We start from the raw sequence: 17,153 nt of genomic DNA on the forward strand, positions 1-17,153 counted from the left end.
ATGGGCCAAAATACCAGCAACAGTGTGTGAAAAGCTTGTGAAGAGTTACAGAAAAGGTTTGGCCTCCCTTATTGCCAACAAAGGGTACATAACAAAGTACTGAGATGAACTTTTGGTATTGACCAAATACGTATTTTCCTCCATGATTTGCAAATAAAACAATGTGATTTTCTGGGTTTTTTTTCCACATTCTGTCTCTCATGGTTGAGGTTTACCCATGTTGACAATTACAGGCCTCTCTAATATTTTCAAGTGGGGGAACTTGCACAATTAGTGGTTGACTAAATACTTATTTGCCCCACTGTAAGTGAGAAACCTAACGCCATTTTTGTCCTCTGTTAATTAGAGCCCATCAAATGTGTTCATTTGATCTAAAACAGACATGTCCAAAGTCCGGCCCGTGGTCAAATTTCATCCGGCCCCTAGCCTCTGTCATGAACTCGATAACGTCTGGCCCGCACACAGACTTAATAAATTGGTCAGCAGTACTGCTACCAGCATATAAAGTAGCATACACACAAAATTCTGCTCCTCATTTACCCACTAAAAGGCAGCAGCGCTCTAAGTAACTTTACCCCGTGTGACCCTTCCAATGTTCTAAAATGGTGACAATCAACAACAAAAAAAGTTGACTGCGACGGCCGACGCTTCAAGGATAGGTGGAAATTGGACTATTTCTTCACTAAAATGCGCAACAACTGTGTCTGCCACATTTGCAAAGAGACAGTCGCTGTTTTTTTGCAAAGAGACACTCGCTGTTTTTAAAGAGTTCAATGTGAGGCAAAATTACCAAACAGGACATGCTGACATGTATGACAAGAGTACAGGGAAGACACGCAGCGAGAAATTGAAGCAACTTGAAGCTAGTTTAATTTGACAGCAGCAGTATTTCGCAAGAGCTCGAGAGTCGAAAGAACGCCACAAAGGCTAGTTGCGAGATTGTTGAAATTATTAATTAAAAAAAAAATAAAGCAAATGTGACACACAGAACAGCTTGCTAAAATTTGCTTAAATATATTGTTCTACGTAAAGGATGTCAGCGAAGGTCGGCCCCCCACATTTTTACACACCAAATCTGGCCCCCTTTGAAAAAGTTTGGACACCCTGATCTAAAATGACTGTCCTCTTGTCCTGCTAAGTGCGCATGTTAGCAAATTTGAAGCCAAATTATCCACTGCCAATCAGATTTTTCATAATGGTTGTCATTTTATAGCTATTTTTTGTGTAGAATGTGATGTATGTGAGATTAACTCCAGAAATCTTTATTAACATGTCGAACATTACATGCTTTTATTTGGAAACGTTCACCGGAAGCACGTTCGTTAAGCCACTAACTGTAAGCTTTACACTCAGGGGGAAAAAAGTGCACTAGTCTTCTGTTTTTGTCATGCATGTGGTGTCAGTAATAGATTATTTCTTCACATCATTTGCAAATGATGTAAACCAGTGAGTTTTCATGTTTGAAGTGTCACCTTTTAATCGGAAGTTTGCGTTTTGGAGAAGACTGCCAATGTTTTATAGCGGGCTAAAGAGGTCATTACATTCTTTTTTCCATTAGCCTAAATGTAGCAATGCTAACGTTTTACAATGTTTAATATAGATGTGTTTCCTTATTTTGTATGTCTGAACTTTTTATAAATTCTACGGCATGTTGATGACCAATAAACAACTGTGAAAGGAACTGGAGTCTCATATGCAATCAACATCCACATGTGCCAAGTGCACGCAGCACATGCACGCACAAATGCACGCATGCACGCGGCGATAAATCGCAGCCGGGAAAATTACTGCTCCTATTTTTGATTTACAGTTTAATTAATTGACTTATTGCATGTTGTGACATTCTTAGTAGGCACTATAATACTAGCCTGGAACTCCAGACTCACCGCTGTTCCAGCTATAGAGTCCGGCAGCTGTTCCGCGGATCAAATTCGACGGAGTGGAACAATCAGCGATGGGCGGACGTGACATTGGTAAAGCGACAAGTAACTACTGCGAGGACGTAAACATACGAGGAGAGGGGAGAACGGAGAAGTTTATTCAACATGGCTAGCGTTGGTTTTAGCGACTCAATGTGTTTTTGGTTATTTAAAACTGAATTTGCCATGGATAGGAACATATTCTCGGCTTTCCCGTTCGCCATCTGTGTTGTTGTTGGAGATGACTTCCAACGCGCCAAACTGACGTTGCTCGCTATGAACACGTCAAACAAATAGACAAATCTGATTGCACGGACGATTTTATTCGGGCTCAAGAGGCCAATAAGGAGCTGGGTCCCAGACTCTATAGCTGGAACAGCGGTGAGTCTGGAATTCCAGGCTACTATAATACAAATAGTTGATCAAAGTCCCAACAATTGGACTAAAATGGCAAATTGTTTTGCCTTGAGAATTATATAGTAAACACCTCTGTATGTATGTCAACCTAAGTGAGTCTGAAATGGAGCTTGAACTGTGCACTTCTCATTAGCCAGGAGGCACGGCAAAGTTGAAGAGGAAATTTTGAAAACATCTAGTCAAATCACTCAAACCTACTTCAAAGTCTGCATTACACTGGCTTGATCTTTCAGTAGGCGGTGAAAGTGGAGCAAATTTCCTGTGATAGCACCTGGGGAGGTTAGAACCCTCCAGCTCAAACAATTTCACATCATTTATGGCCAAGAGTGGCTTCCCAAGTCCCCAAATGAATACTTGATGAAATTGCACTCTCCAAATATAATGAAGCCTACATGTACTTGAATAGATTGCTGCACCGAATTACTATTTGGAGAGATGTGATATTTGCTGCTCTCAACGTACAGAGTGACGCACTGTACTCTTGAAAATTGAAAATAACAATGTGATGCTTTTTTGATTAGAACAGGTCCCACTTATTCCTCCTCCCCAACTTTACACCAAAAAGGTCAGCGAGCAGATTTATTGGCATTTCTTTACACTACATGTATTAGGGAAGACAAGTACTTTTTCAGATTTCCTTCATAACATTTAGGCTATCCAGCCAAAAGTCAAGTCATACATCTGTTTCTCATTTGAAACAGGTTCTTGAGTCACAATGTGACCTTTGAACTCACTTAAGAACTCTGATAGGTAATAAGCTGGAAGAGAACCAAATGCTTTACATTCATGGAGCATTGTACCCCATGAATAATATGAACTCTATCTCAGCTTTTTTTTAGTACCTATACTCAAATCTAATTTAAAAGCAAATGGGATTTCTGAAGGCAAGATAATAACTTGATGGGGGAAAAAACAGGCTAAGTAAATCATTTTGTGATAGCCAACTTCCATGTGGAGTTAAGTTCAACTATGGCAATAAATGTAGATGGACGGGATGATTAATATCGTAATAGTTGCTTAAGAAGCCAAATACATTAGAATGCTTTCTAACATTGGATATACCAGAAAATGTATTGAAATTGTTTGTGTTACAATTGAGTGAATCCTAGTTATAGCAGCCATTTTGCCCCTGAAAGTGTTGCGTGAATTTCAATTTGCCCCTGAAAGTGTTGCGTGAATTTCAGAGTCAGCATGCGGGGAGGAATTCTTACCATTAAAAAGTGCGCTTTTTGGGTAACAAAACAATAAATGATGTATATTTTGTTAATCGTATGAGAGATTCATATGCAACGTACAATCTGCCCTCTTGTGTGCATCAGGTGGTTTCTTTGTTCTCCTGGTATTATAGTTGCAGCTTCTCAATCAATTCACATCAATTTAAAAATGGCAGAGACTTTTATTGTGTTAAAAAAAAGTATTATATTTATTCAGGAATATAAAGATGATTTCTATGCTTATTCATTTATTTTACAATTTTGATGCATTAAGGGCTGTAGCGCAAACTATGGCAGTGCGAATTTCATTACAACAAAATATACAAAGAAAACAAAATCACTTTGCAAGTCTTTTACAGCGATCCCTCGCTACTTCACAGATTTTTTTTCAATTTAAAAAACAAAAACAAAAAAACAGATAAGCTGTAAACTGTCCCGACCCGAGCACATAGTCTCACTCTCCCTCCCTACCTCCCTCCCCCTGCTCGTTGCTGGTCAGGCAGTGAGTGCACTAGAGTTGCTTATTAAAGATAACAGTGATTGACATCCGTTGATGTTTGATGTTGCCAGAGAACTGAGCTTCAAAGCACCACATGCGTCAATCATAGCTTAACTTGTTAAACAGTTTCTGTGGCAACCCATTCTGTGTAAGTGAGGAGCTTTGGATTTGAGTGGACTCACTCAATGAAGCATTTAATAAAGCCAAGTTTTTCTGCTTTATTGCTGTTTAAAAATAATTTGTTGGGGCAGTAACATGTTTAAAACTTCTCATAATTATTATGTTTGAAGTGCTTAAAAACCATTTATTAAAATAAATATACAGTCTAAGGGACCCCAAACATTTGAACCGTAGTGTACATAATGAAAAATCCCATATGATACACTACCGTTCAAAAGTTTGGGGAGGGTTTTCATTATGTACACTACGGTTCAAAAGTTTGGGGTTGGTTAGACCCCAAACCTTTGAGCGGTAGTGTAAATACATAAAAGTTTTTGTTTTTTTTAATTATAATTTCGGGTGAGGTGGGGGGTGAAAAACCATGTCTTATATAAATCTTTCTTGGGGGAGGGCGCTACTTTGCGGTTTTTTACTTATCGCGGCGGGTTCTGGTCCCCATTTACCGCAAAAAACGAGAGGAATAACGTAAGCTTAATACAACTGAATTTTATTTTGTCTTAAATTTTCTCTGAGACTGAACATCAATCCCTATTCTCAGACTTTTTTTTATCAAAGTGATTGAAAGAAAAAAAATCTGCACCATGTAACAGCCAGTAAAACCATAAATGATTCATTAACATTAGAAGGATGAGGTTAAATCTAGGATTACATTTCACTCTAGTACTCTCTCAAAACCTTACATCTATTCTCTTGGTGCTTCCCAAAAAGTTAAGAGTCTTTGCAAGTCTAGACCAAAAGAGAACGAATTGGTGTCAAAGTCAGTCAAATCGAATGACAGGCATGGATACAACTTGGTTTTTAACCAAACATATATATATACAGTATATACGGTTTCTCAAAACTTTCAGGAGCCAAACAGAGGAGTAATTGCAGACATCTCCTCTCACTTGAACAAGCAATGGGGCAAGTATCGTTTTACAGCTGCTATGAATCATGCTCTGGATGCTCTCTGTTTGGAGCCCTCTGCTACTTGAATGCGCTGAACAAGGTTTAATTAAATATAATGCCTTGGCTAAGGAAAAGAGCTTATTAAAAGATGAAGACAACAAAATTCTGCCACATTTTACATCCTTAGGCTTCATAATCTAGTTCCAAGTATATGCATTTGCATAAAGGGCTGTAAGACTTACGCTTCAGGTGACCTTACCAGTAAATCCCCACATTTAGTAACAGTCCAACTTTTCTAAATGCATAGTTCTCAGTTCCAATGGACATTTACAGCTAGAATTTTGGATGGATACGTTTTTAAAAAGGATAACTTTGAAATCCAAACTGAACCCTGGACAAGATTCTGACCCAGATGAAGGCCCTAGTATGAGTCGGGGTAAAAACAAACAAAACAAAGCAAAGACAGGTCAAAAACAAGGCAACACAGTCAAAGCCATGTTTCATTCGGATTTACTTTCACCGGGGTTGAGACGAAACCTACTCCATAATGTTTCACGTCCCATCAAATGTCACACTGAGTAAGTATAAATATTGAGAAATTATATTATAAATGAATATACAGTACTTAAAAGGCATTTTGGAACATTTTGTGAACAGTTTGTGGTGTGCTGCAAGATTTTTTCCATTGTAAAAATGTGCCATGACTCAGAAAAGGTTGGGAAAAACACTGATATAAAGTAAGTAACATTAGTCAACTAATCGCAAAATTAATGGTTGATTATGCGAGTATCAAGACGATTGTGTTGTGGCAGCCAAAATACTTCACACCTAAATTTAAAAAAAAAAAAAAAACTTGTCTCGCCCAGTCTGATTACATCCGATATAATTATGCTAATACCCGAGGGGTAAGACAAACTAAGCTCTGTCATTGCCAGATTTAACAGCTGTTATTAGCGACCTCTTTGTAACCCGTGTGCGTTATTTTATTTTGACTAAATTCTTGTCATTCTGTCCAAAGTATGGCTTTTCCTTTGAAGTGTGATAACTAAGTCATTTATGAATATTTTTCCACTTTCAACCACTCAAAAAAAAAAAATTTTTTTTTTTTTTTTTTTTTTTTAATGCCCCCTATGGACATTAATTAGCCAGGACATTCTAGGACATCCTAACAGCAAAACTATCTATGCTGTATATATATAAAAAATAAAAGTCTAATTTGAATATTTCAGATGACATAGTTCGAGAATTTCTTTGCAAGCAAATTCATGTTTTGGCCTTTGGCGCCCCCTCGTGACTTTTGGGTGTTAAGACTCTCAACACACAAATTCCTCTATTTCCATGTTTTTAATCACCAAAGAAGCGGTTGCATCAGTAATCACGGAAAATCCATTATAACCAGGGGTGCACATAAGTGGTCCGCATGTGCGCATGCGTACTGGACGTAGACAAACGCGCGGGCACTCAACAGATTCCATACGCTTTTGCGTACCGATGGCTGACCACTGTATTTGCGGCGGACACGAGAAAATCACTTCTCAAAATGTCAAAGAGGCAGGCCCCACTGAGTACCGGTAATTATTTCCGTGTTCCCCCACCCCCGTCAAAAGACAGACAGACGAGAGAGACGTCACCGGAGCTACCGAAAAAAAGGACATTTGCTGAAAAGTGGCTGCAGGAGGTAGGTACCATGGCTAGAAGCAAATGATGCTTGCACGGAAATGTGGTACAAAATTTGCCGTGAGAATTCCAATGTCGCTAATAAAAGCAGCGCATTTTATGTAGTAGGGTCAAAGAATTTCAGCCATCCAAACTTTGAAAAGCACGAAAAAAACAAGAGCATGTGGCACTTAAGTAAACTATCGATGTCAGACAGCGCCCCACTCGCCCTGCACAGCGCTATGCACTGACAAACGTGTTTTTGCTCGCATTTCACGAAGCTAAACATGTACGTTCAATGAGCTTTTATGAGGAGGGCATCCCACTTTTACAAAGGCTTGGAGTTAATGTGGGAGCCGCATAATGCCCTTTATTTTGAATTGGTGCTTTTATGTTTATTTCTTTACATTTAACTTCGAAGTAATGGCAATTTTGTTGTGCCAGTTGATGTTAATCGAGCATTAATTGTTAATATAATTAATTAAAGGTAATTGGCCCTAAGTAAAGCTTGTCATAATTTTATCGCATCAGGCGGGTCGGCTCTCAAGCTCAATGAGGACCAAGTCACATCTCCAGGTCCTCCTCTGAGAACCTGGGCAAAAAAATTATGTGCACCCCTGATTATAACACATCAGGTTTACAGCATATCAAAAATTGTGATTTATAATGGGAGTCAATGAGCCAGAACATGGCATTATTACAAGAATTTAGTGTGAATCTCTCCAACCTGTTTGCAGTAAGTTAGAAAATTGCAGCATGGTGCCATTTTAAACGTTACATGTTATGTTTTTTTTTTTCTCAATTTTTCCAATGCTTCTTCTTTGATGAAACACAGAAAAAAACTAATAGAAAAAAAGCCAGAATATGGACAAATAACACCAACAGTGAATAAACTATTACCGTGATGCTCGTTGTTACATCAATATGAAGAAAACAGCACACAAAAAAGTGGAGGGCAGGGCAAACCGCAATTACCTGAGTCTTCCTCTTCTTACGGCTGAGGCTGCCAGTCCAGTCACTGAAACGTCTGATGTGTTTTTTTAAAGAAGCTTTCTTGTTGAAGCCAAATTCTGATCCGGCCCGCTCACGATGCTGTTCATGGTTGGGGCCCTCACACATAGTGTGAGCTTTAGGTCTTCGACAGGGCAAGGTGTATGATGAATATTGGGGGGGCTCAAGGCATTCTTCTTCCAAGGGAACATCCAAGACTGAAGCAAGGGATGCTCCATGTAGCTGTTGGCCAATTGGAGCTGCCTCTAAATGGGAGGACATGTCTTTGGCTATGGGGAAGGTAGCAGACATTGTGGGGTCTTTATAAAGGCCGGCAATGGACAGAGGAGAAGACCGCTCGGTGAAAGAGTCATGCTGGTGAATAGGAGAATGTACTTGCGTCCTGATAGAAGAGCAAGATTGGTCCTGCTCACAAAGTTCTGCACTGACACCCCAAGGAGAATCATACCAGGAACCATCTGAGCTCAGTGAGCTCCCTTTACTGGTTCTAGCAGTAGAGGAGGTAGAGGCTGGTGGAGGACCACTGTGCACGCCATCGGGTTCGCTGCTGCCAGAACCAGGCAAACTAGGTGTAGAGGGGGACTCCAAATTAGACGAGAATTTGAGTAGCTGTACAGGACCAGAGACTTCATCCAGGAGGAAATCATTGCCTGAGGTGTTGGTGAATTCTACTCTCAGGCTGCCATCCTTCTTAATCACCACTCTTGGGCTACTCTGTTTCTCTAAAACCTCTTGTTTATCTCTCTGACCATTTAAAGTATAGCTATTGAGCTCTGCTCCATATGGATTATCTTCATAGTCATCCGACACATGCCGCTTGCGTATACCACATCCAGTTGGCCGATGCCAGCGATGTTCATTTGGGCTACACCTCGCCCCCCTTGAGACACAGTCATTGTGACGGGCAGAATAAGGCTGTCGGGTCTTTGGAGGGGAGAGACAACCTCGGCTGACACATTTGGCTTTATACCCATAGCTCACTGGTGCACTTTTCCACCATTCATGAGGTGACAGGGGGTCGTCTGTGGCTGGGCCGAGTTTTAGCGAGTACGGCTTCTGTGTTCCAGAGAAACCAAAGTTGGTGGCTTTAAGGCCCTGGATACTGTACTGGCTCTCAGAGTTTCCCATTCTGCCTACCTGGAAAAGAAATCAACATCAAGTAAGTGAGATTATGTAAATGGAAACAAGAAGGCTGTTCCTTGTGTATGACATAATGCTAGCTCATCTGCTCCACACAATTAACTACTTAAAAAAGAATGAGTACATAGCCACAGACATTGCAAATCAGTAAAACCAGACAGAAAGGAAAACCTGAAACAGGAACAATATATTTCTTAGGCTATGGCTTGGGTACGCTGTCGTTGATACAGCATTGTCCCGATGCAGAAACATAAGCCCTCTACTCTATGAAACTACATATATTAGTGACATTAGTGACAGTGAACTCGCTGTGATCAAACGGTCATAACTGAGTAATAAAAGACAATGTCAGTCAAAGGCAGTACAAAATTGGCTATATGTTGTTTTACTTGATAAGGATTATACAATTTCTTGGACAGGGATTCAAAGCAAATCTTAAGATCTAAGATCTCCAAAACATGTTTAACAAACTAGTTCTTGGCCAATTCAAACTTACTTACTTAGGACTTTCCTCACAGTTCTGAGAACAAGGGTTCAATCCTGGGCTCTCTGGATTAATCCTTTGCATGTTCTATCTGCGCCTGTGTGGGTTCTCTTAAGGTACTCATCCTGGTTGGTTGAACACCCTTTTCAGTAGGTGTGAATGTGTTGGAAAGGGCTGTTTGTCAATGTGTGCTTTTTGATTGCCTGGCAACTAGTTCAGTGTACTCCGCCTCCTGCCCATATTCAGTTTGGATTGGTTCACACCCCCAAAATATGAAAATATGTTTAAACAGTTAGAACCCAGTGTGTTTTTTTGTGTCATGCCTTTGATCTGCTTTTCTTCCACAAAATTAAACAAAACTACATGAGTATCCTCAGACTGGTGTGAGAGAAATTTATTCATGCTTAAAACACAACCATTATACCGGTACATTATATTTTGTATGCTTTTCTTATGCCTGCATGAGAACATTGTAGCATAGAGCATCATTGTTATATTAATCTGTTGAGTGTGCCTTCTCATGGCCTTGACTACTGTAGACTGTATAACAATATGGCCAAATATGGACTGTTGTGTTCCTGTGTTGTCCAATATGCTCTGAATGAATACAATGTGGCAACTGTGGCTTATCAGACTTCGTTCTAGCCACAGCCGGTGTTCAATGTTATAACTTGAGGTGGTTTTCCCTTATGAGAGATGTTTTTCTGTAACTTGAGATGTGTTTACCAGGATATGCTATAGACCCCAATCACGAGACGTCACAACTCCGCCCCCCTGACTGGTGCCGCCATATTGTCCGTCAGCTCATCGTGTTTACATATAACCGCTACGTACATTCCTATTACTGCGTGTTTTTCTGCTTGTCTAAGGAATCACCGCCTAGTAAACAAACCCAAAAACCTTCTTTACAATCGTTAACATTGATTAATCAAAATGGGGACAGGTGAAGAAATGTGTGGCGGTTGGTTGAAGTAACAGAGAGGATAAACGGTCATTTTAGTAGTTGCTGTGTGGCCATTGTTAAAAGGGCAAATCTCTAAAGCAGCACGGTTTGTTTATCTCCGTCCATGATGCGTTTGTGTCGACAGCCGTTAGACAGGGGCGAAAACATCAATATGATGCTAACACGATCGCAGACATCATCAGACGGAGACTACGAAGCTCGTTGCCACGGTCACGCAGCAAGAAGGTGAGCGCAACAACAGGTGTCGTGCCGAAAAAAAGCCGCCCTGCATGAAATGTCCCCCCTGACAGGAGCGCCCACACGGAAACGGCTTTCTTGTACCGTGAATATGTATTATTTTACTCTGCTTGAACTAATAAATGTTATACCTGTGTGATTGTCACTGGGATATGGTCGTGAAAACCTGTAGACTAATACATTTCTGTTCAAAGATGGTTATTTGGCCCAGTCCACGATTTGTTACTAAAATACAGTACTAATATTTTGTGTAATTTAATTATTTAAAACTGATCTTACAGTCGTAAATCCATTACTGTAATGCGCCCATGAAAACATTTGATGTTTTCACGTCAATAAATAAATAAGCGCTCCCGTCAGGGGGGACATTTCACGCGGGGCAGCTATTTTTCGGCACACACCGGCCTGTTGTCGATCAAACTTCATTTTACAATCGTGACAACGGTGACGCTCAGCTGACCAAATGTCGGTTTATATTCAGGCCGGTGCCGATTTTGGGTACCCGACTCCTCATCTTGACATAAACTGGAGTATGATTGGAAATGTTGTGGTATCAGGACGAGCTCTGACGCACGGGACTGGACCAGACGGGAAGAAACATCGGTTTGGCCATCAAATATGGATCTGGCTACTGGATCGACCGAAGCTTTTCCAAATAACGGCTTCTATGCAACTCATCCACTGAGTTTATAGCGTCTGAAAGCACCGGGGCTTCCATAATTTGCAAGTGAATCCACCTTTCGAAACTACGATCATTGACAATACGGACACACAATGACGGACAATATGGCGGCACAATACAGTGATCACGTGATTGTGTGACGTTGGTGGTTGGGGCCTATAGTAAGTTTCGGTGATGTCAACCCATAAATAGAGGCATGCCCTGCATTTCTCTTTTGTCCACATGCGGGGAGACGCTTTGTGCATGGCTCCGCATTTGTACCCGGAAGCTCTTGTTCATAAAGCCTTCGAAGCAAAGCAATCCATGGTTGGGTCGTATTCATTTCTCTAATCGAGCTATTGAGGTGAGTTCAAATTTGAATTTCCCTGACAACTGGTGATTCCATAATTTTTGACAGGGGTTGTATCAGAACAGGGCAAAAGTTTGGACATACCTCATTCAATGCAACACAAATAAAGGTCCAAACCCTATTGATAAAGCAATAAATTCCACTAATTAACCCTGAAAAGGCATACCTGAGAAGTCAAAAACCTTTTTAGGTGACTGCCTCTTGAAACTCATCAAGGGAATGGCAAGAGTGTGCAAAAAAATAATCAGCGCAAAGGGTGTCTACTTTGAACATACTAGATTATATATGTTTTTAGTAGGGCTGTCAAAATTATCGCGTTAACGGGCGGTAATTCATTTTTTTAATTAATCACGTTAAAATGTTTAACGCACATGCCCCGTTCAAACAGATTAAAATGACAGCACAGTGTCCCACTTGTTACTTGTGTTTTTTGTTTTTTTGTCACCCTCGGCTGGCTCTTAGGTAAGACTGATTTTATGGGTTTCAGCACCATGAGCATTGTGTAATTACTGACATCAACAATGGTGAGCTACTAGTTTAATTTTTTGTTTGAAAATTTTACAAATTTTTATTAAAATGAAAACATTAAGAGGGGTTTTAATATAAAATTTATATAACTTGTATTGACATTTATTTTTTAAGAACTACAAGTCTTTCTATCCATGGATCGCTTTAACAGAATGTTAATAATGTTAATGCCGTCTTGTTGATATATTGTTATAATAAACAAATACAGTACTTATGTACAGTATGTTGAATGTATATATCCGTCTTGTGTCTTATCTTTCCATTCCAACAATAATTTGGCATATTGGCATATTTTATAGATGATTTGAATTGTGATTAATTACAATTCATTAATCTTTAAGCTGTGATTAACTCGATTAAAACTTAATAATTTGACAGCCCTAGTTTTTAGTCATTTCACCTTTTTTTGCCAAGTAAATAATTCTACAAGTGTGCATTCATAGTTTTAAAACCTTCAGTGAGAATTTACAATGTAAACAATAATGAAAAAAAAAAAATTTAACGCAGGAATGAGAAGGTCTGTCCATACCTTTGGCCTGTACAGTATTTGTTTTTGACCATTTACTGTAAGCTACTGGTCACAACTACTGCACGTGGTCACCGATTCATTATTAGTTTCTTCGTAGATACTTATAAAATAGCTGTTAATTACTGGTTGCTTTCCCCTGTGATGCAGTTTTTTTTAAGTCCACTATGCATCTAAGCAATTATTCTTACTTAATGTTACTTTATAGAAATTAACATTAACTGGAAATCTGCTGTTTTTAGAGGAGACACAGTGTCGGTAATCAATGTGTTAGAATATACTTTTCACTTTGTGCCTTCAACTGGTATAAATAAAGGGACTGAGTTCAGAAACAGTTTTTACAAAGTCACACAACATGATGGCCTCAGACTCACCTCAGCGTCTCAAATTGGTGTGCCTTTGTGTGAGCTCTCTACACCTCATGTCTCACAGTAAATGCTTTGATTTGTAGACATCTGAAAAAGAGAAAAGACATCGTCTTCAATACGATTGCTCGACACTACTCTAATTTGTTGTATTAAAAAAAAAAAAACATCAGTTGCAAATAAAAACAAAAGCTAACCCCCAACATTTGACAGAGGACTTGGTAAATGTGTTTCTACAGATGTTGAATAGGGCTCTGTGGAATTTTAAGTGTATTTCATTGGTGAAAGGTTTGCTGTATATGAAAATGGTGAAGCTCATTACTGACGGGTTTGCAAAAAGGGATTCCACCAAAGAGATGGAAAATCTCTTACATATAAAACATTGTGCAGCTAACAGGGTGAAGGAGAACTTACGTGAGATCCCAACAGTGAGAAGTTTGTCAAGTGTCAGTAAAGTAACAATGTCATTGTGTGTGCTAAAGCACAGTATGTCGTTTCTCCACCCAGCTACTTCTCAAACAGCAAATCAAACCAAATACTGGAAACATGTTTCCACCTCCTCAATAGAAAATTACGTCTTTGCTCAGCGTTGGAAAAGTTTTTGAACGTTGGCTGCAGTTTACCTACCCCTCTGTTTATTTTTAAACCTTGGAATCCTGACATTTTTTTCCTTGCCACGGCTAAATTTGTTCAAAAGTAAGAATCAGGACAAGAAACGGCACCTGTGCACTTTTTGTAACATATTTGGACAAGCAGTATGGCTCTTGCACATCAAATAAAACCACTGTGATAAGACTGAGATACAGTATGTTTCTGGGAGTGTTCCAAGTAGTGCAAATTCTGCTCTGCCTTCACAACGCCATACAGCATATATAGGGTTACTGAGCAAACAGTCCACTGCCAAAAGCCTTAACCTTCAGGATTAAGTGATGTGCAGTATTAAGAGTTTTATCTGCTCCTTTTTAAATACACCTTGACCATGAGATAAGACTGCGTGTGTTGTGTGCATGTGTGTAGCTGTGTAAACTGACTATTCAAAAGAATGCCTTTAAACACTAATCTGTTAAAAAAAAAAAGTAATTTCTCTACATACTTGCTTTCTTTACTTATATTATCCAATCTTAACAAGCCCAAGAAAGAGGTTAAACATTTTGTTTGGAGTAAACGTGGAGGTAAACAGAGCAGTATTCAGATAACTAACGTATGCTCACGCCAAGGGCGTAGGTTTGGTCTCAACATCGGTATGGACGATATATCAGCATAATCTGCGTGTACACTTTTTGCTGGGGACGGGACATTAATAAGACCAAACAGATTATTGAACGGGGGTCAGAGCCACATTTCTCACAAATATGAACCTAATTAATTGATAGGCGAAATGATCAAAGTAAAATGAATCTGTATTGACCTATACTAACTTTTATGTAAATTTGGTTCACGTGATACAACTTCAAAAACTATCAAAGAAACATTGTAAAGGAAAGTCCCTTTAAAAAAAAAAAAAAAAAAAAAGGAGAGCTATTTAAGAATGAGTCCACTCCTGGGGGACCTAGACTCAAACTCAAGTATTGGAATATAAACGTGATTATAGAAAGAAAAAAAAAGTCATTAAAAAAAATCTGAGATATCCAAGGGCCAATCTACAACTAAGGCATCCAAAGTACTCTCATGAAATTCTTATGTGTGATTTAATTTCACTTTTTTTTCTTCATGTCAGTTAATGTTCATGTCAGTGTCCCTCTGAAGTGGACCCTTTCTTGGGACTTGCACTCTGAAGCCACCGCGTTGCATTATTGGAATGCACATAATGCAAACAAATGAGGGTCGGCTAGCTTGCCTTTGTCATTCCTTGTGGAGGCTGTCCTGACCGCAGTAGTTTTGCAGGTTATCAAGTTCACACAGATTGATGCTATGCTAACTGTGATGCAGGTCATACTTTTAGTAGCAAAATTAGTGGTGTTTCCCCCACCTCCACTACATTGACATCTTTTTACATTACTTACAGTAGCTTGTGCTGGCCGATAAAAAAAATAATTAAAAAAAACCTCAAATATCCCTCCTCGTGTGAGTGTGCGTGTGTCTATGTGGCGGGTCAGGTAATCGGCCATTTGAGGGGAAAAATGGGCCGGCACATTCAGCAAGTGAAAAGGGATAAATGTAAGAACATAACGAAAATAATTCACTTAATAATGGTAGGGTCTATTCTAGCCTTACAACATATGGGAAGATCAAAATTACCCATTTACTGAACTCATTGTATAATGCATATAAAGTGGCTTAAAATTGGTGGGGTCAATTTGAGCATCCTGAAAATTTGGTAGTGTTATGTCCCTACCATCCCTATGCAAACCTACGCCCTTGGCTCACGTCATGTGCCGGTCTCACAATAAAAATGAAAAGGAGAACATCGGCCAAACACTGGTAACTCAATTTCTCTAGAACCCATCAACCAATACATTGTACTCTGGTAGAATTTGTCATCCCATTATTTCCATTCCAGTCCTGTTTATGTATAGATTTTTACAGGCAAATAGGCTGCATAACTTTAGTGTAAATATCCGAGAGCTGTCCCGACTAGTCGACGTAGTCGCATCATCATTGACGTAAATGCATCGACGAGGACACAGTCCTGTCAACCGTTAATAAACGGTTAAAAAAATATGTGCGTGGAAAATTGAGAATGGCGGACGCTCGGGATTCAAGCGGGGAAAGCGGCACAAAGCAAAAAAAAAAAAAAAGCGCACCGGAGTGATTAAAGCATGGACTTATTTCAACGCAACAAAGAAGGCTACACTTTCCCTGAAATGTCAAGCTTTATATAACGGCAGCACGTCACCCGTGAATGAACACCTGAAGCGCCGTCACCAAGGTATAACTTTGGAAGACGACAAGAGACAACAAGCTGGCGGATTGTAAGTCCATATAAAAACATTGTTTACTGAAGTTGCCTTTATGTGGGTCGTAAGACAGAGTATTAGGGGCTTATGTCGGGCTCATGTAGCTGAATAAGCAGCTACGTACTTTACGTAGCTCGTTGCCGCCTCCGTTAAAATCAACAATATTGAAAGCATCTTTTTGAACCAATTTTACAAATAAGGAAATCCTTATTATTTTTGCTTGATCTACATCAAATTATAATCAGTAGAAGAATTTATACTATTTGGTTCATCGTAGCTCCCAGCGAAGGTACATGTATGTAAAGTAGGAGTGGGAACCTCTTGGTTCCTCACGATACGATATAGTTTGCGATACAAAGCTCACGATAACGGTGATCTGACGATGCAGCGATACGATTATCGATTGGTCAGGAAATCATTCTAGGATATACTAAAAACAACTAAGAAACAGAAAAACAAGCTTCTGCTGTGAATTGGAATGAGTTTATCACTAGTAGCCGTCCAATCCATTTGAAGTGGGAGGGATGGCAGCGAATGATCATTCGCTGCCATCCCTCCCACTTCAAACGGACTGAACGTCTATGACGGTCAGTAGCAGCCAATGTCAGGCAATGAGGTAATTTTGGGCAATTTTAGGTCATTTACCTGTTGATTTTGGGGTACTTTTCGGGTCATTTCCTGTTCATTTTGGGAATCACCCAAATGAATAGGCAGTGACTCAAATTCAACAGGAAATGACCTGGAAATGCCCAAAAATGAACAGCAAGTGACCTATAAATGGTCTGAAAATCTGACAGAATGACTGTGAATGCTCTGGTTTCTAAATGGATTGGGTGTCGAGCACCGTCAAGGTTGCCTGGTACACCAGACTCACCGCTGTTCCAGCTATTGAGTCTGGCCACCATTCAGCGGATACAATTTCCAGGGCGGAGCAAGCCACAGCAAACAGACAGCGGAGTGGACCAATCAGCGACGGGCAGACGTGACGTTAGTAAAACAACGAGGGCAGGACGAGGGACTTGTGCGCGGAAGTAAACATACGAGGAGAGCGGAGTTTATTCAACATGGCTAGCGCGAGACAGACTGTTGTCAATGACTCGTGTCGATCTGTTTTTGGTCATTCTGATTTTACCGTGGATTGGAACATATTCTCGGCTCTCCCGTTCACCATCTGTGTTGTTGTGGAGACGACTTCCG

General features: G+C 39.8%; 1 protein-coding gene across 7 annotated transcripts in view; it reads right to left on the bottom strand.

Annotated features, from left to right (window-relative positions):
• The window catches only part of tiam2a (TIAM Rac1 associated GEF 2a), a 216,878-nt gene that overhangs the window by 104,812 nt on the left and 94,913 nt on the right, over window positions 1–17,153 (bottom strand). For 6 of the 7 annotated variants that reach the window (XM_057859457.1, XM_057859452.1, XM_057859454.1 and 3 more), the window contains 2 exons: window positions 13,069–13,149; window positions 7,749–8,921 (listed from right to left, as the gene is read on the bottom strand). In XM_057859457.1, the coding sequence (XP_057715440.1) occupies window positions 7,749–8,912 (1,164 nt within the window). In that variant the 5' untranslated portion in view covers window positions 8,913–8,921; window positions 13,069–13,149. Of the gene's footprint in view, window positions 1–7,748; window positions 8,922–9,424; window positions 9,531–13,068; window positions 13,150–17,153 lie in introns of those variants that run through there. The other variant, XM_057859458.1, reaches the window with a different exon arrangement.

Source organism: Corythoichthys intestinalis, chromosome 15 (assembly GCF_030265065.1).
Source record: "Corythoichthys intestinalis isolate RoL2023-P3 chromosome 15, ASM3026506v1, whole genome shotgun sequence".
NCBI lineage: Eukaryota > Metazoa > Chordata > Actinopteri > Syngnathiformes > Syngnathidae > Corythoichthys > Corythoichthys intestinalis.